The sequence below is a fragment of the Lonchura striata genome, chromosome 4 (assembly GCF_050655825.1).
Source record: "Lonchura striata isolate lonStrDom1 chromosome 4, ASM5065582v1, whole genome shotgun sequence".
Classification (NCBI taxonomy): domain Eukaryota; kingdom Metazoa; phylum Chordata; class Aves; order Passeriformes; family Estrildidae; genus Lonchura; species Lonchura striata.
Genome location: NC_140706.1, coordinates 24,106,812 through 24,131,926, shown reverse-complemented (window position 1 = coordinate 24,131,926; position 25,115 = coordinate 24,106,812). Strand labels below are relative to the sequence as shown.

At 34.3% G+C, this 25,115-nt stretch overlaps 1 protein-coding gene across 7 annotated transcripts in view; it reads left to right on the top strand.

Annotated features, from left to right (window-relative positions):
- Positions 1 to 25,115, top strand: part of ATP8A1 (ATPase phospholipid transporting 8A1) — a 105,578-nt gene that overhangs the window by 27,834 nt on the left and 52,629 nt on the right. For 5 of the 7 annotated variants that reach the window (XM_021553144.4, XM_021552349.4, XM_085577839.1 and 2 more), the window contains 11 exons: positions 2,100 to 2,227; positions 4,865 to 4,942; positions 7,342 to 7,430; positions 7,965 to 8,009; positions 10,596 to 10,668; positions 12,455 to 12,560; positions 13,755 to 13,837; positions 14,005 to 14,054; positions 19,471 to 19,540; positions 20,527 to 20,611; positions 24,125 to 24,264. In XM_021553144.4, the coding sequence (XP_021408819.2) occupies positions 2,100 to 2,227; positions 4,865 to 4,942; positions 7,342 to 7,430; positions 7,965 to 8,009; positions 10,596 to 10,668; positions 12,455 to 12,560; positions 13,755 to 13,837; positions 14,005 to 14,054; positions 19,471 to 19,540; positions 20,527 to 20,611; positions 24,125 to 24,264 (947 nt within the window). The remainder of the gene's footprint in view (positions 1 to 2,099; positions 2,228 to 4,864; positions 4,943 to 7,341; positions 7,431 to 7,964; positions 8,010 to 10,595; positions 10,669 to 12,454; positions 12,561 to 13,754; positions 13,838 to 14,004; positions 14,055 to 19,470; positions 19,541 to 20,526; positions 20,612 to 24,124; positions 24,265 to 25,115) is intronic. The other 2 variants (XM_021553948.4, XM_077782826.2) reach the window with 1 other exon arrangement.

Genomic DNA, 25,115 nt, shown 5'->3' with positions numbered 1-25,115 from the left:
TGTTTTTTGTCAGTCTCTCTTTGTTTGCTGACTAAAGTCATTAGGCTAGGTATATCATAGCAAGTATAAAATTTACCTAACTGTGCCGTCTGAACTCTTGCTAAATTCAGGAAGGGCGCGATGATTTGTGTGTCTCTACTTTTTTCAGGCATTCCATCTCTGCAGCTCAGCAAGGTCTGCATCAGCATTCCAGTGGCATAAACAGTCAGCTTCCTAGACATCAGACTGAAGCCTCTTTGAGCTGCTACCAGTAGATTGCACTTAAAGCTGCAGTGATTTTTCTGAATTTTTAAACTTGCTTGTCTTAGGAAATGATGCTGTGGCTTTATAATTTTTACTGGGCTTTAACTAGTCAATATCAGCACTTAATAGATTCCTCCTAAAGAAGATAAAAGAGACACAAGTTTCATCTAACATATTACACTGGGCAGCTGTAGGTAAGGTGGATGTAGGGCAGTGTTACACAGGCCTTCATGGCAGCATGCAACATACTGACAGAGTCTGACACTCTGGTAGGAAACAAAATTTAAAAGAAGTTTTCATGAATATATTTTGCAGTTAATTATTCATATTTTTGGAATTTCTTAGGGCCCTTTATACTTAGGCAGAGCCAGAACTGAAACAGAGCTCCTGAGTACAAAGCTTCTGAATGTAGTCAACAAAAAGGGGTTTTTGGGGGTTTTGGTAAGTTCTTAAAGAAAAATATTGAAGTTCTGATTTGAAGGCATTCCTAAAGTTTCTGTGTCTGCATTTATGATGAGCTTTGCTTTCCTTCTTTTTGATGCTGATAAATAAACATTTTTTTTTTAATTAAGAAACTCAACTTTCATGTTTTCCTAGTGAGATAAAAAAAATGAACTAGTTCATAGAATATTGACAATTTTGGGTAATATCAAAGAAGGTCATTAGATGCGCTTCATCTGTGCATTTTTTTTTTCTTTTCTGGGAAATATAAAAGTTTTAAGGATATGGTGGCTAGCACGGTAGTGAAGCAGCTCATAAATTGTTGTTATTTCTGAAAAAAGAAACATGAAATAGTGGCCATTGATATTTTGATTTGTGTGTTCTAAATTGATTATCCATGTCAGTTTATTTTCTTATACTTGTCTCATGATTAAATGAAATTGTTTTGAACTATGTAAGGTATATCCTTTAAGACTGTATTCAGTATATAGTTGTTCTGATACCAGAGATGTAAGAAGCATTATAATTTATATGTAAATGCATTTTATACTCCTTTCTCCTTAGTTATTTAATTTTTTAGCTCTCTGATCTTTTAGGCAAGTACATCATTTGGTGTTGGAATTTATATTAATGAAAGTCTCCAAAACCTTCTTTCCCGGATCTTAGAGTAACAACCAAAACCACATTGGACAGACAGGGGAAACCTATTTGAGGCTGATTTTCTTTGAGATACCTTAAATACAGCTAGGCAGGCTCCATCTCTTACCCTTTTGCAGTACTGCACAGCAGACTTTCTCATCCTTTCTGAGGTGCTAGTCTAGAGTTATCTTTAAAAGAAAAACCTAACACTTTAAAGGAAAAAGTATTATAAAACTACTTGTTTTTTTATATGTTAATACTCACATTTCCAGTTGTTTAGAACTTTCACTAGACTCTCTAATTTCATATCTTCCTTTCATGGGGTGTGAATTTAACCTCTTTCATAGCATTTTGCTCTGTTGAGGGAGAGTATATGATTATGTGAAGGCAGATTGAAAAGAAATTCATTCCACTATATAGTTCCCCTTTCAAAATATAAAACTATTACATTTTGAGTTTAGAACTTGGTTGCTTATGTAGATATTCCTAGATTTTGATCTTAAAATGTAGCAAAAGAGGAAATGGCTGGTAAGTTTGCTCTTCAGAAATTGGAGATCATTGTAAAGATTGCTAAATTTGAACTCCACTATTATAATAGAGGTCCTTAACTCTGAGGAAGGTCTTATCTATAGGCAAGTGATACTGTAATTAATTCCAAAGTTTCTTCTTAGAACACTTTAAAAATCAGCTGTTAATGCAATATTTTGAATACAGTACATATATGTACTTCTAAGTACAGTCTCAAATATTTATTTGATTACTTTGTTTTTTGGCAGATGGTGGAGCAAGCAACTTTGGATTGAATTTCTTGACTTTTATCATTCTCTTCAATAATCTCATTCCAATCAGCTTGTTGGTTACACTTGAAGTCGTTAAATTTATCCAGGCATATTTCATAAATTGGGTAAATATTATTTTTATAATATTGATTTCTAAAATAAAGTGGTTCACAAGTAAGTGAAAGGATAGATTGCTTGTCTATGTTTACATATTTTCAGGCTTTTTCTAAATGCTGTTTATTTATTACTAGTGGAATCTGAGGATAACAAATTATCCTTATATAATATATAATTATATAATTTATTATTACCTCACATTATAAAATCTGAGGTAATAATAAATTATTTCATTTAGTGCTCTTATGCCTGCACCAGATTAATTTTTGTAGCATGTTTGTTGTGATCCACTAATTGTAGGGAAGCAAAGTGAACCTTCTGTGGATTGCAGATAGAAATTTAAGGTTCAAATATTCCCCAAAACATGATTAAAGCCAAACAAGTTTAAATGTTGATACCCAAAAATTGATACATTTTATTTAACAGTAAATGAGAAAGAAGGAAAAAAAAAAGGGGGTGGGGGGACAGGAAGAGACAGATTAAATAGAAAGAGACAGATTAAATAGAAATATATCACCGCTCTGTGGGTCCCAACGATGTGTCATTGGTCCTCTCCATCTGTCTGGTCTTCTTGGTGATGAGGGTCTGCCTCCAAAAGCACAGAATTCAATGGATTTATATTTAATTAACCAGCCTGGTTTGGGCCATGTGGAAACGTCCAGGGCAAGTTTGACACCGTCTCTAGGAAGACTCTGCATCGCATCACGTGCATTGCTCTGGGGCAAGGCCTCAGGAATGAGTCTGGAGAGCACTTTGGAGGTCTTTGATGTTTGTGACACCCCCTCAATTGCCCCTCACACGACTGTCCTGTGGATGTGGCTTTCTTGGGCTGCTGGGGCATTGTTTCACAGCTGAGCCAGTTAGTGGGATGGAGGATGGGTGTTCACTACCTCTGGCCAGAGGTTGTACCGCATGCCCAAGGCCCTCCTCCTCCTCCTCCTCCTCCCTTGGTGGGGAAGGAGTCTGCACAAACCCGGCAGCCAGACTGGGAGGTGTGGCCTCCCCCAGCCCATAGCTAGGGAGGGATGATTTTAGGGACAGCTGCTGGGCTTGGCCCTCCTGTGAATGCTGTCCCAGCCTCACTTGTTTCTTCCCAGACCTGAGAAGATTGAGCAAAAGTGTCGCTTTATCTTACCTCAAGCTCTCTTAGGTGGCTTAACTCACAGTCCAAGGTTTCACGCAGGGGGCCCATTCAAGGTGGGCTTGGTGGTTGCAGCTTTTCACGTCAATGTTTAAGCCATGAACTAACACATTTCAGTCTCTTGACAGTGTTTTTCTGCTTTTTACTTTATTAGTATTGATATCCAGGTATCATTCAGAATGACAAGAAGAATGTGTTTTGCAGCACTGGGGAGTTTTGTCCAGTTTCATATTTTCTTCCCAGACTTTGGTATTTTGATTTGGCATTTTGCTTATTTTTTTTTTCCAAGCACAACCCTAGTTTAATGGAATGGGATTTATTGTACAAGGCAGTGTCTGCTAATATTATCTCTTATGAAACATATAAAGATCATTTTGACATCCTTTATTTTTTTTTCTTAATGAATTAGTGAGGAAAATGAAGGGATTACTCTGAGCTGGGAGTGAGTTATTTTCCTTAAAGCCATGTAAACATGCCTTCAATTTTTCCATTTTTTTCCAAATCTAAATTTATCATAGCATTCTGAACACTTTAATCCAATTCCTTGATCAAATATGTCAAGTACATTTGTATGTGTGAGATATGTTCTGGAGATGATAGGTAAGAATCCATGTGAAGTAGCAGGTGAAGCATATGCTTTATTTTAAAAGTTAAATACTTTTGTGAACAGTCACCTGGCTTTGATTTCCTAAGGGGTTTTTTTTGTACTGTAAAACAAATTGGAGAATGCAGTGAAATTCTTCCTTAATTGTCTGTATTTTAAAATAAATATTCAACAAAGACACATCTCAAATGTGTATATTGCTACTGTTTATCCAAGAAATCAGAAAGGCAGTTTTAACTTTTCTTCCTGTCCCAGTTTCTCATTATGAGGGATTAGTTGCCTTTAATTTATCCTAATCTTAAGTAATATTTCTCTTTCTGTGTAGATTATATTTTTATGGAGAAACTGGTCATCTGCAATCTGTTGCACTACGTTACCATGTTTGACAATGTTTTAATCTTTTACTGTATGTAAAAACAAACTCTGATGTTTATTTAGCAAGTAGGAGGAAAAGAATTCACACTATATGAATTGTATCTTATGTTTATTGTGTACTCTCAAATTTGTCCTCATGTTTTTATCTCAAGATATATTTATCTTGCTATTTAGAAATGACTGGTTGTGCATACAATAGAAGTAGGTAAGACTCACTTCTCCCTAAGAGTAATTTCTGCTTGTTGCTAATGTCATTTTAAATGTATGGGTTAACAGTTTTTCAATAATACTGATCACTAGAAATAATCTGAACAAAATCACCCATGAGAAAATCTTCCTTCTTCTGGGGTCTCTTGGAAGTGATCTGATAGTGTCTGTGGCTTCCCATGTTGAAACAATCTTAGGTGTATCTATCCATGTGTGGTCTTTTCTTCTACACTTAACTGTTCTATTTATGTGCTAGATTTTTTTGTGAGAAGTTCTGGAAGATTGATTTTTACATATATGTACTTTTTTTATCTCTAGGACATAGACATGCACTATGAACCTACGGACACTGCTGCAATGGCTCGTACTTCCAATCTCAATGAAGAACTTGGACAGGTAGATAAAAGAATTATTGGTTGTAACTCTGTATTGAAATTATTCATGTGAGGATTTATTTCAAAAAATATACACTCTAGCCTTATTATTTGCTTATTTCTATCTTCTTTGTTTTGTCAGATATTTTTAAAAATACTTGCAGTATCAGTGAATTAAAACCAGTATTACATGAACAATCTCTGTGTCAATGTGCATGTGGTAATCACAGAAGATGGAAGTATATCAATAAAGTTACTAAATCAGAGGAATTTTGAGCATTAAGGCTGTCTGAGCATTAGTCTCAGTATATACATTTATGATCATGTGTATCTTTAATTATGGCATTTTTTTTCACATGCTCTGCTTTCCCCAGAAATGACAGTGAGTGTCTTAGGGTTGAATTAGTTCTATACGTGTCCTCTTTTCTTGCCACTAAACACTGAAAGCTGTGAATGGAATGGGGGCTGAATTAAACCTGGAAATTTGGGCTTAATTCTTTGTGCTTTGGAGTTCTCTTTTAATACTGTAAAATCAGTTCAACTTTTCACAAGCCATCACTTGTTATGTGTTGTTCATAATTAGGAAGTATGACTTAGTACAAGTGTGCCTGGGGCAGAGGGTATGCTTCTAGAAGAACTACACATGGTATTTGTTTTTTCAGTCAATTATATTTGCAGTCTGGCTTTAAAAACATGCTGAACTTTCTGGTATACTGGTGATGAGCAGCTCTTGCTGTGGAAAATAAATTACATGCTCATTGAATTGAATTGTATTATGAACACAAGTATGCGTGTTCTTGCATTTCCTAATAGAAGTTCTATTAGAACTTCTCATAACTAATTCTTTACTTTATTGCATGGGCATGTAAAAGTTGTCTCTTGCTTTCCAAAACCAATAAATAATAGCTTAGTTTTAGCCATATAGTAAAGCAGTCCTAGGGAGTAATACATAAGAAAAGTACCTTCTGGAAAAAATGGTTGATGGTTATGTTCTGTGACTGCTCTACGTAGAGTACGGAGCCTTTGCCTGCTGGGTTTAACATGTATGTGGAGAAAATTTTGTTCTTTTCCTGGCTTTGAAGGGGAGCACAAGCTCCTCTAGAGGGTAAAAAGTCTTTGTTGAATCTTAGCTTTCCTTCTGTTTCATTTTACAGTATCTGTTTTTATTATCTCTGCTGCTAGTTTGTTATTCACATTCCCAGACACATTCTTTTCTTTTGACTTCTATAGTTTTTGTCTTCATTTCTTAGGATTCTTATCAAATTCTTCTTCACCATTAAGAGCTAGTCAGGCATCTTGGGATCTCCACTTTCATTTTTTGACGGATTCTTGATTTGAGCAGATTTTTGTATGGAGACCAAAGGACTCTACTAAAAAGAGCAGGTTTCTTCTTTGAAGTACATGAAGGTTGCACATAATGAAGACATTTCCCCCAAGAGATCTTCAAGTTTTAAGAAAGGCAAAACTTTGGTGTTGAGAAAAAAAAGGTTGACTTTTTTAGCTGTAATTCCCACTCTCCTATTGTGCCCATACACAAAAAAAAAAATAAATTTGCAGCATAAACCTGACACAGAAGGATTCCTTCTAACTGCTGATTTGGCTAAGGCATAGTTCCTCAGAAACATTTTTACTAATACATAGCTGTCTTAGTCCCAGGTATAATGTAGTTAATTCCTAATTAAGAATCCTTGGATTTGTTTTTTTAATTAGAAGTAAATTTTAATGAATTGAAGTTTACCTGACTCATAGAACTTTTGGTTCTTCACAGACTACCTCATTTCTTAATATATTGACTTTTTTCATAAGATTAGGTTTAAACAAAACTTTAAAATATAACAGGTTCACATATTTCAGCTTTGAATTTTAAAATGCTTTACCTAGTAGTTTCTGAAACAGAAGGGTTTCTAATGCCAGGGGAATAGAAGATGTAGAGTAAGTAGAAAGGAATGTGTTTCTCCTTTTCCTGTAGTTTGGCATTCCTGAACTGTTGTGCTTTACTAACATTTTGGCTTTAAGAAGATATTTCTACATCAAAAAGTTCAGTTTAGAAATGCATATAGATACTTTTCTTACCATATTGCTTTCTGTCAGAAGTTTAATGTTTTACTGGCAAAGTCATTTGTCTTCACAAGTTTCTTGCACTTCAGCAAAATATAGAGTGAGGAGTGGTTAATTACACCACTGTGCATTGAAGAAAGCTTAAGTTTCCTGACATCTCAGTTAATTGATTTCTTTGGAAATGGGTATGAAGGCTGTGTATCTGCCATGTTTATGTGTTGTTTTTGTTGTTGGATTTTTCCTGTGAACTGTGAAAATTGCAGAACAGGTAAAAATATTTCATATGTTGATAGTCATGAATTGTACTAGATATGTCACTAACTGCTGAATGTTGATGTATAATGTATTTTATCATTCATTTAGGTCAAATACATATTTTCTGACAAAACTGGTACCCTGACATGCAATGTCATGCAATTTAAGAAGTGTACAGTAGCAGGAATTGCATATGGGTAGGTATTTTTATATATTTCTTCCTCTGTGTACCTCTGCCTGTCCATATATACTCATGCATTAATACTGTAGTTAAAATAAACTTACACATGAAAATGTCTACAACTCAGTCAGCTTTTTACAGTGACTATAAAATGTTACTTACAAGAGACAGCATCACTTCTGTCACAACATCTTTTTTTTCAAAGAGGAACAAAAATAAAGTTCGGGTATACCACAGGCTTTCTGCTGTAAGGCAACTTCAGTATGCATGGTTTTGCCATCATTTACTCTGTTTAATGTTGTTACAAACAAAAGCCTGAAAGAGACTTGCAAAAAATTTGTTTGTTATAGTTTATGAAGTCTCAATAGAAACACCATATTTTTGCAATTATCATAGCCATCTAGGCACTAGCAAAATAGTTGAAAAGCAGGGTTTTTTTTGCAATTTTGTTTTATTAACCAACTACTTTTTTTAACATGTGATCCAATTTTTTAGCATTTGTGATTCTTTCTCCTCTCCCTGTTCTATTTTTCCCTTGCTTCTTGTGCAGCCATTGCCCTGAGCCTGAGGATTATAGTGTTCCTTCAGATGATTGGTAAGCTCTAAAAATCATTTAGCTTCTGCTGTTTCTTGAAGATTCAGGTTTAAAAATACTGAGCAATATATTTAGAGATGGAGCTAAATGTGAGATAGTGTACTGCTCGGAAGTTAATTCAGCATTGAATTCACACAAACTGACCATCTTGCACAAAGTTATGCCATCCAAATTCTGTGGCATTAAGTTGCAGACTCTGGAATACAATCTCTAAGTGGGTCCCTAAAATATAGTGCAGTCATTATACTGACAGTCCTGGTGCAATTCAAAACTACTTATTGGAGAGAAAGTTTTGTGTTTTCTTATATATCTGGTACTATGGTAACTTTAATCCCACTTTTCTGCTGGTAGTCAGTGATTAGTTAGCAATAATCAATAATATGTTTAGGGAAAAAATCCATATTTGAGGGTAAAAAATATGTAATGTTATTGTTGCTCTTTTACTTCCTCCAGATTTAGAATATTAGCACTATGTAGTTCTTAACTGGAACTGAGATTAGAGCGCCCAAATACACTTGGGACTAACATTAATGTCTTAGTGGGGATTTCAGGAAAGAAAAGTCCTGGCTTCCTTTCTGCTGTCATCTACATGAAGCCTTGTGCTTCTTCATCATACTTTCTTATACTAAATATTTGCAATACCATTCAAAGTAAGCTCAGATACATCAGAGAAAAAAATATCATTTTCAGTCTTTAAATAATCTCTATTTTATTTGTTGAAAGTAACAATAAGACAATATCACACAAAATTGGAATGTGTTGCCATCTTTTGTTGAAAACAATTGAAGAAAAAAAAATCTTTACTAAATTAGAATTAATAATTCTTTGTTTAGATAGAGAAAAAAACCAAAGCCAGAAAAATTCCTCCTGCAACACATAAAATGTAGTACACATGCATACCCCAAAATCTTACCTGACCTGAATATCATTTGATGTAGAAGGAAAATATTTACTAAAGATGCATAAGTTTCCAAGCAATTTCATTGAAACAATGCAGTGCCTACATGAAATTAAGCATGCTTGCTCATAAGCCATTAATGAAAAAAGACTGGTTTTGAATAAATATTTGTTCACATAAATATCTTTATGAACACATCTGAAATGGATAAATAAACTGATATCTAAAATATATTTAATATTTAAAAACAAAACAAAACAAACCTTATAGGCAAAAAAATATATTAGAAATAGTTAGAAAATATGAACTTGAAATTTCTTGGTGTGTAAATCTATTGCAACTAATAAAATCTCTTTGTGCCAGTAACATTTCTAGCCCTAACATGACTAATATACTAAATCCCAGATATTTTATATCTTTTTTTTGTATTAGAAAGAATTGTTTTCCACTTTGTTTTCTGTATTTTAGCACTGAGAATCTGTAAATTTTATATCTGAAAGGTTTAAGTGAACAAAGCTTAAAGCTTAGATTCTAAATAAATATAATGTGTCTGAAGGTGTTAATACTTGGCATTTCAAGATCTATTTGCTTTGCATTCAAAAAAGAAGTCTTGGTGAAGAAGAATGCTTCAAATTTTTCACTGTAATTAGAAAGTTAGAAAAGGTAGTCCTTGCATGGCAGAAGAGAGAACAGAGGAAGTTCTGCATTTTATATTCCTCCATGGTAGTTACTGCAGGACTTAGTTCACTTTTGGTTTTCATAGAGAATCTTTTGTCTGCCTTTCATGTATATGGCTTATTCTTCAACTTAAGTCACCAAATGTATTTATTCTTTTGTAAGATTATGTAATCCAAACCAAAAGTAAATGAGAAAAAAAATTCCTTCAACTGGATTCACTTTTCAGAATTGTTTTGTTTCACTCAAATTCAAAGTCATCTGGATTGTCTTAATACTTAGCTGTAGTATTAAGACTGTAGCTATAGTCAGCTGCAGTAACAAATCTTCCTAGAAGTGTCTACATATTTGAGCTCTCACATTCAGACAGAATATTTGTGCAATTTGGGAGATGTTAGTGTATGACTTTATTTCTCTAGAACCATCTCCTCCTTGCATCTCTTAAGTCCATACTTCATGACTGTTGTCTTGTCTTCTTTATCGTTCAATTTCATATGTTCCTTTTTGATCATAAGCAATAAAAAGCAAATTCTCTGCATGCAGACTTCTCTGATGTCTGAATTAATTTGTTTAGCTCTTTCTGATACCAGTTTCTAAATGTCTGCTTTTCTGCAGACATTTAGAAACTTATCCCAAAACTGCTAATTTCTTGATGACCTGTGATCTCTTTGGGCATATATATTTTCTGTGTCCCTTCTATAATCTCATTCTAGAGATCAGAAGACAAGAAGCCTCAGTTTTACAGTGTGGATATATTTTTATTCATCCTTCATTACCTGAATTCAGTAGAAAGACTTTGCTGGATTTAAGTGTATTTATAGAAACCAAGGTTTCTTCAAATTAAATAAACTTTTGAAATGTGAGACAAATACCTTTTCAATTCTTTTTCTCACAATATGTGATTTCAGCCTTTATTGTAGCAGCTATAGCCCAAAACTTGTGTTTGAAAGATTTGTATATAAACTGTTAAAATCATGCTAAGAGTGATCTCTTTTTTACTCAATTATTTCTAGGCAAGGCCCACAAAATGGAGAAGAAAAAACATTTAGTGACGTATCATTACTGGAGAATCTTCAAAACAACCATGTAAGTTATATAGAAATAATTATTATTGTTTTGTGAGATGAAGCCATTGCTTCCAGTAATTCAAAATATTATGTCCTTTGAGGGAAAACAAATAAATTGTATATTTTTACAAAATCAGCATGTGTTCATGAATACTTTTGTAATTGCTGATATATGTTAATTAGATCAAACCCTTATTTTCTCCCATCCATTTTTGTTTTGATGATAAGGATCAGATGTTACGAGTTTGAAGTAGTCTTGCGTTCTTCTTTCATCATCTTCAGATGATGAAATGAAGGAGGCATTTTGGAGACTTGTATTTGCCCCAAAGAGACAATACATTTCTCAGGAAAATAACAAGTTATTTATTATCTGGTTAAGAAACAGTACCATCATTACCACTTTCTACTTTTTGTTTGTACAAGAGATTTTTTTACCTAGCCATAAACAACACCTACTTTAAACAGTGTAACTGTTCTCTTTTTGAAGAGTTAAAGTGAATTGCTCTTTTCTTAAATTTTGTCCTTGCAGGAGGCTAGTTCCAGTTTAACTGGCAGACAGTGAAGCATTTTCTTCTTGCCAGTGCAGCAGTCTTTAATGGTAGACATCTGAGAACTATTCTCAAGTGTATCTAAAACAAAGGGGACTCATACTTACCTGCACATTTATATTTACAGTGCTAGTAACAGGGAGAGTGGCATATTTGGAAGGAGGTATCAGCTATTGCTGCTGTATTTAGAGTGTCCATGGTGTGCAATTGTTGAATCTTCAGTTTTCTGGTAGATGTGTAGTGTTAAGTATATATAATATGAGCATGCTATAAAAATGTGTTTGCATCTTAAAAATTCAGGTACACATTCAAAGCGAGGTTTCAACACTATTGTAAATGCATTCTGAAGTGCTTTGGAAAATAATTTGTAATTCAACTTTCTGAATTCATCTTAGAGGATGTGGGGGCTGTCAGTGGAAGAGAGTACAAACCTGCTCCCATTAGTGTTTCTGCACTACAGAATTAAATTATCAGAGATTGTTGTATTTTATAGAGTAATTGTAATGTTATTCTTAGTCCACTACAAATCTGAAAAACTATAAATATGCTACAAGAAGCCCTCAGCTGAGGTGGCAGCTGCTTTGAGCTCACTTACAGGGAATGCTGGGGTTTCTTTTAAACCAATCAGTTCATTCATTTTGCAAATGCTAGCTGTAGTAATAAGGTTCTTAGCTGTATTTGTCAAGTTCAGTCACCTGTTCTACTTACATGTTTCTTTTCCACTCTTTTGGCTAAATTATTTTAAGCTGTTTCCACTTTTTACATTTTGAAGTGCCTGATATATTCATCTTTAAAAGCAGTCTGATCTTGCAACATTTTCTATGTGATTTTTGTTTGCTACATATTTCTAAAGGTTCTCAAAAAGTGTTGTCAAATACAGTACAAGACAAAAGTAAGGGACTATTTTTTAGTAAAAATGACAACATCCAAAGAGTCTTCTGTGAATAGAATTCTTTCAATACATCGTTCATACTTACCTTCCCTAAAAAGTAATTGTTTGAACTGTTCCATGTTTCTGGTTATCTAATTTTGATTGTTATGATAGCAAATGCCGCTAAATTCTATTTATATAACCAGTATGTAAGTACAGCAGAAAGAAGGTAACCTTCATGCTGGAATTAGTTTACAGATAGTATTTAAAGAAAAGAGGTGCCTTTCATTAAATGTTTGTGGGCTATTATTTGTCTATATCTATTACTACATTTTGGTTGTTTATTGCTTAAATGATTAATCACACTGACCTATTTTTTTCCTTAGCCTACTGCACCTATAATATGTGAGTTCTTGACAATGATGGCAGTGTGTCATACAGCAGTTCCAGAAAGAGAAGGTGATAAAATTATATATCAAGCAGCATCTCCAGGTGAGACTCAAATAACTCAGTGAACATATTCTATCAACTCAACAAGCAAATTTTACTCAGTTTATTGTTTTTGAAGTATCTTCCAAAATTAAAAAAAAACCCAAACCTATCCCTCAAAAAATAATTTGTATCAGCTAAAATCAGTTTTCTAAAAAAGGATTTAGACTTTTTAAATTTTCATTAGAAAATATATTTGAATGTTACGTGGATTATATAAGGGCAAAGAATCAGCAACCATACAGCACTGCTAAGGTGTTGTCAGATTGCTGTGGAGTTCTAAAAGGAGTGCTCAAAAGTAAATAAAAATCAAATCAGGACAAAAAATTTATGTTTTTGCTTATTCTATAAGCCTATTCTGTACTTGGTAAGCATGATACTGATTTAAAACAGAAACTGTGTAATCAAAACAGAAATGTTTTTAATAGGATAGAAGTTGTGATTAATTCTGTTAAGGATTGAGAAAATATTATTGTGCCAAAGGTCTGTTTCAAGCCTATTGTGGTCCATAGACAATGTTTGAATTCAGGAAATGATTAAGCAAGGCAGAATGATTAAAATGTGCTCAGCTAATGTGTTACAATTTATGACGGGAAAAATTACCTCAAGTGCAGAGGTTCTTCCTTGGTTCCCCAGCTTCCAGGTGGCTACTTCTGCGACTCCTGTCCTTCAGCAGCTGAAAGACAAGGGCAGAGGTAAATAAAGTTAATGTAAATAAAGTTAACTGGGTCATGGCAGTATTTTACAGGGCATTCGAAACAAACTCCATTCTGACATCCTGAGCCACTCGGAGACAACTGATGACTGTTGGAGATGTGGTTGCTGGTTTCCTGAATGTAAACATTGAAGTTATCTGTTATTTACAGCAATGACTTAGCACTCTTTTCCAAACCAAAACTTAAACAAAAAGCATTGTATATTGTCCAGTGACCCAAGGAAGATGCTAACCTAGGTGCTTTGAAGAGGGTGCTCTCATTACTGAGCTGAGAGGTGTGCTCCTTTCAGGGCTTATTTTCTCTGAACTCATTTCATCAGTTTTCACAGGAGAAAAAAAGAGTTCTTTCCAGCAACACGTTTAATCTTAAAATCCATAAAGGAAAAAGAAAGTGAAAAGTACAAAAGCCTCAACTGTGTTGATCAAATAATGATTAACAGTTTTCTGGCACATTTGTAAAATAACTATTGAACTTGCTGCAGATGAAGGAGCATTGGTCAGAGCAGCCAGGAATCTTCATTTTGTTTTCACTGGAAGGACACCTGACTCAGTAATCATTGAATCTGTAAGTACTTTGGAGTAACATTATAATTACTGTATTTGCTTATGATTTAGTATAAATAATCTGAATAACTGCATTATGATACATTTTGGTTGTTTTTGGTTCTTTTCCTTGAGATTTTTTTTTTAATTCTTACCCTTCTGGTTTGTTTTTTTGTTTTTATTCTTCAGCTGGGACAGGAAGAGAGATATGAACTGCTAAATGTCCTGGAATTCACAAGGTAAATTTGTACTTGGTGGCTTTTTGTGAAAATACTTAGACACTTCTCTCATGGATAAAAATGCTTCCATTTTTTATATTTTTACAGGCAAAATATGCAGTTTGTGTAGCTTGTATCTGTGTAGTATGTAAACACACTATAGACAAAACAGAGTATGTGATTAAGATTACACCTCCTAGTTTATTGTGAAACATTTTTGGAGGGTTTTTTTTTTTTCTAGTTGTCTACATAGTGACTAATATTTTTCACTTTTGACTTTGGTCAAAGATTAAAAAACCTTTGGTTTCAAAATTTAAAAAAATACATGGAAAATAATATAGGAAAGTACTCAGACTTCTAAATGTATTTCTGAAAGCCCTGGCACCATATGACTTATTAAAAAGTAAGTGTATTTATCATGACGGATAAAATAAATTTTCTATTTGACCTTAAATACACTTGTGTAATTATGGCTTGTTTAAATACTCTGGACTGAGACTCATTATTTTCTGAGCAGCATCACTACAGTATTGACTAGTTGGTTTACTTGGGATTTGAGTTTTTCACATCTTTTGCTTTCAGTAAAAATTTTGTGTTAAAGTTCTTGGAGTTACAAATGTCCCCATAAGAAATATGGATGCAGTTTCAATTCTTATGTAGAGCTGTTTATATTGTATCTGCATTTGCTGCCTGTGTTCTAAATGTTTATGTAGGTCTCTTGCTTACTTTGGCACAGGATAAGGAAGAGATTTGCATGGAGAGGAAGTTCCCTTTTTTCTTAAAATGATTCCTCATAATTGTGCCTGTGGAAAGTGATTGTTGTTTTCCTTCCTGTCGTATTATATTTCCCTTAAACTTAGCTAAAAACAATCAAAAAAAATCCAATGCATGAGACAGACTGAAGATGTATAAGTTGTGTGAAATCAGAGTAGTTGCCTATAGTTATAGTAATAGCAATAATAGTATGAAACAATGAAGGATTCAACAGAAAATAATTTTTATAGTTTTGAATGTATTTTAATGTATGTTTGCAATTAATGTTTTTTTTTAATATATTGTAGAGGACATACGTGCATTTTTTTAGATTTATGTCATGATTTCATTTTTTTCTGCAGGCATTGCTTGCATATTATTTTTTTTGTAAGTTAGCAAGTTTGTACTGCAAAGCACATTGCTGTTAATTTGACTTCTGTGAAAGTTCATACTGTGCTTCTGGAGTAGCAGTGAAGTATTGCTACTTTGTTTCTGATTTTGATCTTTGTCTTGATTTTATAGATTTTATTTAAACTTCTGCGTAAGTATAAAATTGTAATTTAAATAGTGATACTTTAAATCTCAGCCTTTGAAGGTATAAGGTTTTTGGTGGGTACTGATCCCAGAATTTTATTAAGTATTCTGTTTTTATAGATGTTTTTGTTCTTATTCTGCAATATTTAGCTATGTTTCGAATTGACTTGTTGGAAGCACTAGAGGTCACCCGTGTTCCACAGCAAGAGAAATTTTGGCTCCACAACAGCACTATTTGTATGGACAGGAGCATGTACCTTCAGAGCAGTAATCTATTTTGAATAAACTGTCAAGAGTTTGCAGGTGTTCCAAGTTTTTCTCAGAAAAAATGCAAATTAATTCCTTGCCATTTTCCAGTACAGGCTAGATTAATATTCTTCTGAAAGTACAGTGCAACAGCATCAGCATTTGATAGGACAGTCTTACAGAGAGGCATGTTACAGAAGTAAAACTTGTAGGAATACTTGGTAGACTTGTCACTTCTGGTATTCTCTTTTTTAACTGATTACACTTGTGCCTGTGAAGAGAGAAGTAAACTTATACAACACAGTAATTATACTTGTTCATGGTGAGAAAGTAGTTGTCAGTCTAACTGGCAGGTGAGTATACTGAAGGTACTATGCTGATAATTCTTAAAATTAGCAACTAATGTCTGTGTTTACGTAGCCTCCAGTAGATAGTCTGCTTAGATGCTGTAACTGCTGTGGTACCTTTAGTTCTAGGAAGTGAAGGGTTGTTGAGATTCTCTGCTGTTCAGGCCTCCCTGTACTGTTAGGGAAGGAATTGTGCAATGCTGTGCCTGTACTTGTATTCTGTCACCTGGTGCTATAACAAATGGAAAAACTGCAGCTGTCCCTTGGCAACCCAAACCAACTCCTAGGATATGTGTCTGCAGGGCAGGGGTAGGCAAGTCACTGTCAGAGATCCAAAAGCATAGAAGTCTTATGTTTGGTTTCATCCCTGTGCCAAACTACATGCACTGTGTTTTCACCTGGGCCAGTTGTGAAATTGAGTAAGATTTTGAGTGTGTGATTCCTGGTGTTATTAAGGATAACCGATGTCCACTATCAGTGCACAAATTGCACATCAGTCCTTGCATCAACATGTCTTTTCTAGCAATGCTACTGAATGAGGTTTTGATTTGTATCTGCTTGTTTTCCTAGAGGAAAGAATTGCATTTTTAGCACCAGAATTAAGGTCACTGCCAAGTATTGAGTGCATATGTAGTAATAATATCTCAATATCTGGAGTATGTACTATCGGTTGATTTAATTACTGATTTTCGTCTATATCCTTGGGGCATATCTCCATAGCCTAGCAGAAATCATCTGTTTAAAGTTTCTTGTCTGAATTCCTGTGTTTTTGATTTACCATGCCATTGTATTTACCTGTAATTCAAACCTTGATTAGTCTGTCCTGTAGTGATTGGTTTGATGAGTAATCCACATATCTTAGCTGTTCTGCTGGGCAGACAGAAGGCATCCTAGAGCATTTGAGGCCTTACCTCCTCTCAATCATTTAGAGAGCTCCAGAATACTCTGATTTTGTGACTGAAGACCTGATACTTCTAAAAGGAAAAAAAGAATAAGTGGCTGGCAGAGGAGGTACCAAAACCTCTATAGCGATGTTTGTTTTCTGTGGTTGTTTAATCTTAAATCCAGTCAGATTGTAGAGTAACTAGACCTGTCAAGAGCTGCTTGGCAAATCTTGTGACTGAGGGAAGTATTTCTGTCTCTTTGACATGCTTGTGTCTGTTTATAATCCCACTGCAACTCCTTGGGAATTACCAGCTATTCTGCCTCTTTGTAACATCCCAAGGGGTTACCCAGCCTGCAGGTCCATAGAGATCACAACAGTGGGTTTGCAGCATTCCATAGCACACAAGAACATGGGGGCTTTTTTCCTGATTTTTTTTTTTAATTACTGATTATTAAAAATTACTCTTAGCAAAGGAATGTATTAAAGCACACCCTGAGGATGATTTTCTTGGGGCTGGCTCTTAGAGAGGTTCCATGTTCAGTGCAAGTAAGTCATTTATGTGGGGCACAGATATACAGGAATGCAGGGCACCACCACATTCAGCAGTCAGTAGATGCTGCTAATTTCTGTATTTCACTTGGGACAGTCAGTAGATGATGGTGTGTTCTTTTCTCCCAGATCAGTTTATATTTTCCCAGATTTTTGTAAATTCCTAATTTCTTATGATATTTTCTCCCTTTTCCAGACAAAAAGTTTTAGTTACAGTTTTGTGCATATTGATGGAATCTCATGATGTCTCCAATTTCTAGGCTTGCAGACATTTTCTCTGTTACTATTTCAGCAACCATCTTCTGTTCAGTATTTTTCCTGTTGTAACCAGGTCATCTCTATAGCTGCTCACATTACTTCTACAGAGAACAAGCAGAGCATAACAGTGGTCTCACAATTACAGTTATTTGTAGTCGTGCAATTTAGTGGTTTACTGTAGTTTCACCAGGAAGAGGAAATAAAACTGTCACTGCCATAAAAAGGTTCATAAAAAGTTAGAAGTCCTTGACAGTAACTGTTGGTCATTAGCTTTATTGCAGTTTTACTAAAAAAGTTTATGTCAGTGAGGATTCAATATCTGTTTGTACAGCTAAAATTTCAGAATGCTACAGGAAGTCATTGGTTATTCTTTGATACAATTCCAGTAGAATAATATGCAGCTCCATACAGGACTTCAAGGTTTCAGTCTTCTGGTATTGCAAGACAAGTACAAAACTGCAGAGTTTTTACTTGTCAAGGGTAAATATATCAAATTAGTGTTTTATACACCCCCCTAATCTACTGTAATTTCTTTACTATTTCTGAATTGAACATTCAGGCAACTCTAATGAGTTCAAGTAGCAGAAGCTAGATAGTCTTGGCTGGAATCAATGTGGATCTTAGACTTGCTTTTATTTTAGGCAGCTTAAGTGTAGTTTAGATGATCCTGATTTATCCAGTGTTGTCTAAGTAGATTCACAACTGGACACTGTCTAAAGCTTTTTGGAATTCTACTTATCTGAGGTTTAGAGGTGAAATGGAAAAGAAATTGCAGTAGTTAATGGCTTTGTCTGTGCTTTTGTGCAGTTTTCACAGTAACAATGTCATTTAATACTGCTATTCAGAAATTTTTACTTGAAGAAGAGTGCACACCCAGGTGAAATTAGAAAATGCTTTCCTGAAGATACATTTCAGCCTGCTACTTCACCTATAATTATAAATTTATTTCCTCACCTATGTCCACATTCCATTTACAGGATGTTTTCCATGGCAGTCTGAACTTCAGGAACCATTCATACAATAATGCTCTTTGATGATCTATAAATGAGATCCAGTTCCAACAGGAACCAAAATTGTTAAAGGACCATTTATTTCCATCTCTGTTTTACTGTGAACTGTTCTATGAGAAGTGTTTGGTTCCCTGAATAGTTTCTGTAGATTTATTTATAAAGTTAAAATTTGAAAGAGTTATGATATAAATACTCATCTTGACAGGACATGATCTTGCGCCTAAAGAATGCTTGTTGGCAAACCTAACAGGGAAGAAGACTGAAAGCAGACCGTGACGGTCTTCTCCATGTTTTCTTCCAATTTCTACCTCAGTTATGAGGACAAAAAGAAAAAAAATAACTTGGATTTTATTAATAACTGAGGGCCAGAGAGTAGTTAAAATTAGTCCAGCCTTTTTCCAGCTCTTAGCATACTGAAATTTTGCGTGATAAATGAAACTCTGGGATAACAGTAATAGGATTGCTGTACAGTATATGAGCGACTCTGGCTGGCTGGGAAAGAAGAAAAAACTGAAACAGTCTATGATACCTCTTTTTGATATTGATGATAAGTGCTTTGTGCTTTAAGGTGCTTTTTTGTCATACAGTATTTAGATTAAGGTGAAAATTCTTGTTATTTTGATGGTAAAAAGGCCTACAGAAGTATACACAGCAAGAAAATTAGCATTCATTTCAATTGTTAGACACTAAAACTATTTTCCATCCCAGTCAGCTGAGAACATAATTCAGAATAGATAGCATTGACTTTTTATACTTTGTGTAATATAAGATATATATTGATATTATTAGGTAAAATATTGGTAAATGCTTATATTTATGAACCACCTTTTACAGAGGATTTAATTTTCTTTCAGCACTAGGAAGAGAATGTCAGTGATAGTTCGCACACCATCAGGGAAGTTAAGACTCTACTGCAAAGGAGCTGTGAGTTTTATTCTTTTTTCACTGTAACAGAGAATACATACTACCAATACAAATACAAAAGCAAAAGATTATAATAACTGCAGTCAAAACATTGAAAATATGGGGGAAGGAATGTTGATGTACCTCTTTCAATTTACATTGTTTTGCTGTGTAGCTGTTCAATGTGATGAACTAGTTAATGTCTTTTTTTACTAACTGCCTATGAAGGTATGACATCTATTCTTTCATCCTATTCTTTGTACTGGACTAATACCTTTATGTTTCCTAATAATTGCTTCCTTCTGTACTTCCAAGAAAATGGATGATGAACCTGTATTAATTACTTGCTGGAGTAGCTGAGTATGGATCACTAGATAGAGATAGTAATCTGGCATAACTGACTAAATGGGAATATTAACCAACCATTGATATTATGCAGAAGTAGAATTTCCCAAGAGCAGTGAGAAGTACCTGTGAGAAGGTACCCTTATCATAATGCATATGGGAATGGCAGAGTTACTCATTTGTTCTCAGTCTGTATGTCAAGTCAAGTTTGAGGGGAAAGGAGATGAAATCCAATTGCAGAATGGCTTAAGGAAAGGAAATTTGTTGAATATAAGTGGCCATTTTTTATCATTTCAAGTGAAGAAAAAAAACTGTTGTTAATTTTCTGTGATGGCTACAAAAAAATCTGAGAATGGCCATTATGAAGTGCTAATTTTATTTTGTGGGCATAATATACAAAGAGGAGGACAACATTTTGGTACTTTTCAAAATAAGGGGAAATAACATCAAAAATGTAGAAGAAAAAAACTGCATTATAATAGAATGTGTAAATTTAGAAAATCTGAGGATTAGAAAGTCCTTTTCTAACTTATGAAATAAGGTTATGTCTTTTAATTTTTGATGCTATTTTTCACCCATTTTTCTACATTATTTGTATTGTCTACCCAATAGAAATCATGTTTCTATTAAAGTGTTCTGAGCTATATTTATTTGTTTTGTAGGATACTGTAATTTATGACCGTCTTGCAGAAAGTTCAAAATACAAAGAAATCACCTTGAAACATCTAGAGCAGTTTGCTACAGAAGGTGGGTGATACTATGCCACATAAAAACAAATATGAAATTCAATTACTGCTCAACTTTCCATTTTTTCAATTTTGTCTTGCTGTAGTGTTTTACTCATGTTACGTTTGAAAAGTACATTTTAGCAATGTCTCCTTAAGAAAAGTGTTCCTCTTCCTAAGAAATTTCAGTAATAACTTCATGCTTAAAAAAAACCTAAAAAACAACACACACACCCACAGAAAATTCAGCAGAATCTTTTAACCGAAATATATTTTTCCAGAGAGCAAACACATAGCACATTGTTTCTTTGAAGATCTCATTTCCCATGGTTGCTTTCATGTTCCATACCCAGTGAATGCTGTAGGGATGGGCACATAGGGAGAAGTAGCCAAAGTAAAGATGGTTGGAAATTATTAGTGTAGTGCTTTTAAGGTAGCTTTTAGCTGTATTGTTTCTGTCACCAGTCCCAATAAGGGGGATTGCCAGCATCCATATGGTTTGTTTTGGTGTCTGCAGTTTTAATAATCACTTTTACAAAACAGTTGCCAAAGGTGGGGAACCTCTCTTTGAGGGTTTGTGAAGAAGAAATAGTGAGTAAAATTTAACAGACTGTGAAATTAAGATGATTGATACAAGCAGCCAGTCAGTTATTTAATTATAGTGGATTTCACACTACAGATGCGAGGAGAAAAACAGACTATAGAAACATTTCTGCAGCTCCTCAATATGCAATGCCATACGCCATTAGTATCTCAGGAGTTGTACTGTGCAGTATCATAGTGTTACAATTTATCAATGAGTTGGTAGAGAGGAATTGGAAGCAGAATTATGAGAGTTATCTGAACAGCAGAGTTTCTACCTCTTTATTTTTCTAATACACTGCTACTGGAACATTAAAATTACTTTTATTAAAATTATCTTTATTAAATTTATCTTTAATGTGTCTTAAAAATAAGCTTCTTTCTAGTAGGAAGAAAACTAAAAAACATTGCTTATGTTTTGTTAACTGATCTCTGACCAGATATCCTTGTTATCATGAAAGGTCATTTTTTGTCATGCATATGACTTCTCTAGTTTTTCTCTTCTGGTTTATCATGGAATTTTGAGTTTTGGCTAGTGTATTAAGCAACTTCAGTCTCTTGATTCTATCAGTGACAGCAGAAACAAGTCACAGATCTGTTTCTTTTGTTAGTTTTTCATATCATGATCTCTACAGTAAGCATTTGGTTAGCCTTAAAGAATCTTAAAGTAATAAAGTTAGGATAAATTTTACAATAAAGTTGAGAGCAGAACTATACCCAAAAAAAATTGACTGAGCCCAAAGCCTTAGATACACACTAGGGTTCTAGAAAGGCTTAACCAGAATTAGCCAAGAAATAGTTATTTAGGTGTGAAGTTAGTTTGGGTCATAAGGTATATATTTGGTTACAGAAAAGACAAAATGAGATCACTGTCTTCTGTCCTGTGTGAATTAATGTAAAGATTTCAACCCAGTTCTTAATTACTATTCTCATTACATTGGTAGTACAAGTCCTTAGCAGTCAGGTTGCACTAAATAAATCAACATAAAAAGTGAAAAATTACATCGGTCTTTAGAACCACTGTACATATGATAGAATTAAGAAGTTTGTTCAGATATTTTTGTATCCTTCTTTGCAACAGATTAAAAGATTTACTGTTCAGCAAGTGAATTTATAACCTTTTAAAAAGCATAAAATTCAATCTTAAAAAAATCACATCTCTGGAATTGATTAAAAAATTGGTATTTATTTTTACTTCAGATTTAAATTGCAGCCAGCTATGTTGCAAAGTTTCTCATGAATATCCTTTCATGTGGCAGGACAGTATGTCCTTGGCATTTGCTGCCTGCTCTTGGTGTGTTGTTCAAAAATGAAGTGGTTAGCATGGCTGGCATTTATATGTAAGCATTTATTAAGCTTGAGTGTTAATGCCTGCTCAGATAAATAGAAAAAACCTCTGTAATTTTCCTGTATTGCTCCAGTCTGTTAACAACCAGGCATAATGATATTTTGTATTCCACATTTTATTTGGAAGATTCTTTTCAATCACAATGAAGAGAAGCATATTAAAAATTAAAAAAATATAATTAAGCAGTGATTTAAAAAGAGAGAGCAAATACCTTGAAAAAACTATTTGCTGACATTCCATACACTTGGATTTCTTTTCTTCATTTTATTGTCTGCAGAAAATATGTTGCAAGCATTGTACAAATAGTATCACTATTAGACACAGATTCCTTTCCTCTCCTTCACCTATATTCATTGCTTTGGACCTTTTAAGTATATCTCAGCATTATTATGCAGAGAAAGACAATCAGTTGAATTGTCAGCCTTGAGTTTATTCTTCTAAGTCTAGATGGTGAGACACTGTGTTCCTAATGCTGTTTAGTTGTCAGAATACCCACATTGCACATATTTTTTATCCTGAAGATACTAAATTACTTTTACATCTAAGACACATGTATTATTTCATGCCCAACTTTGTATCATTTCAAAATCGCCACTGGTGCTGAGCTGTATGTTCTAGAAGCCTGTGACCAAATAAAGGTCACATTTAACCATCCCTGGTTGTGGTGCTATTTGTCTTCTAGAACAGAGTGGGCAAGTGACCAAAGGGTAACTACATTAATCCTGCCTTCCCCCCTTCCAAATCTACTGGCCTCCAAACTGTGCCTAATATATAAAGAGTTACATCAGTGATATTCTCCAGAAATCTGGTTATATGTGAAAATGAGCTGTTAGAAAATTCACACCTAGCTACTTAAATTGAGTGTAAAATGTGTGCCATCAAAAAATAGATATTTCTAAACATCATGCCGTCTCAAATTCTTGCTGTAATGCTTAATTCATATTTTTGCTGAAGGAAAAAATCTGTTAATAACATCAACCAGCTCAAAAGTTGGTAAGTAAAATTGCCAAATGGTACATAGTAATTTTATTTTAAGAATTTGGAAAGCTGAAACAATCTGTGAGATGGGAAAGTTAAATGAGGGGATTCAAAGTTGGCTTCTAGATGATAAATTTAAAATGAGAATTCCCTAAGAATATTGAGGAGGGGTGAAGAGGGCAGTTGTAACATTGTGCTGATATATTTTAAATTTACTTCTTTCCAGCATAGCAGCATAGAAGTCAATAAAGCTTTTTCTCAGAAATGCAATTAAATTTTGCCCTTTTAATGTTTCGATGTACATACTTGTTCAGCAAATGTTGGGATTTCTTCATGTCTTTTTACAGTTTAAGTCAAGTCTTACACACATTATTTTTCCAGTGAAATACATCACCTGTATTACATTCAGCTTCTTTGAAACTGTTACTCTGTTAAATAAATTTCTATTTATAGTTCATTTTTACTTTATGTATATCTTTAAAGTTCTTCAAGATGTGCAGCAGTAATTTGAAATCAGGCATAAGCATACATAAAATACAGAATAATTTCAGCTTTCAAAAGTACTCATTGCAAGCTTATCAGGGAAGGGACTAACAAATACTGAATCATTATCTGCTTTCTCTCTAGGCTTAAGAACTCTGTGTTTTGCTGTGGCTGAGATTTCAGAAAGTGATTATCAAGAATGGTTGGATGTCTATCACCGTGCTTCTACAGCTATACAAAACAGAGTACTCAAACTTGAGGAGAGCTATGAACTAATTGAAAAAGTATGTGCAGCTTTTTGGGGTTTGGGTTGGTTGTAGGGAGGATGGGGTGGGCAGAGGGGTGAGCAGAAGAGTGGTTCTAAATTATTGTCCTTATTTTCTATACCATGAAAAGTGAATCACTATTAAGGAATAATGCTTAGATAGAAAAACGAAATCTAGCAATATACTGACAGTTCTGTCAGGTAGTCCTTGCAGTTTAAATAATCAAAATGAAGGAAACAATTAATCTAACAAAGTTTTTGCAGCAAGTAGCTACCTTGCTGGAAAGTGTTGATTATGGGTTGAACTACTGGAAAGCTTTTTTCAGAGTTCTTCCAGAGTGTAAAAACTGTAATAACAGCTAAACAACATCTGCTTCATTATATAATGATCTTGGAACAATGGAGTAGTCAAGATTGGAAGGGACTTCAGGAGGTGATCTAGACACAAATCCCTGCTCAAAGCAGGGCTAGTTTAGGTTGCCCAACACTCTGATGAAGTTTTGAGTATCCACAAGGAGGAAGTTTTTTAAGGTAATTTTTTTAAATGCTCAACTTAGGCTTTTTTCCTTCTTCTGAATTAAAATTTTTATTGCTGCAGAATGTGACTGATGCCTCTTCCTCTTTCACTCTGCGGTATACATTTTGGAGAAGGATGGCTGCTCTGCAAGCTTCAGTTAGCAGAAGGAATCCCTCCCTTAATCTTCTTTTTTTCCCTTGTTAAAGTCGTCCTAATTCTTCAGGTGCTCTTAATATAGTGTGCTCTGGGCCCTAAGCTATTTCTGTGTGCCTCTGTTGGACTTGTTCCACTTTATCAGCCTCTGTTTTACTGAAGGCCTGTAAAGCAAGCTTGCACCTAGATACAGCATCACA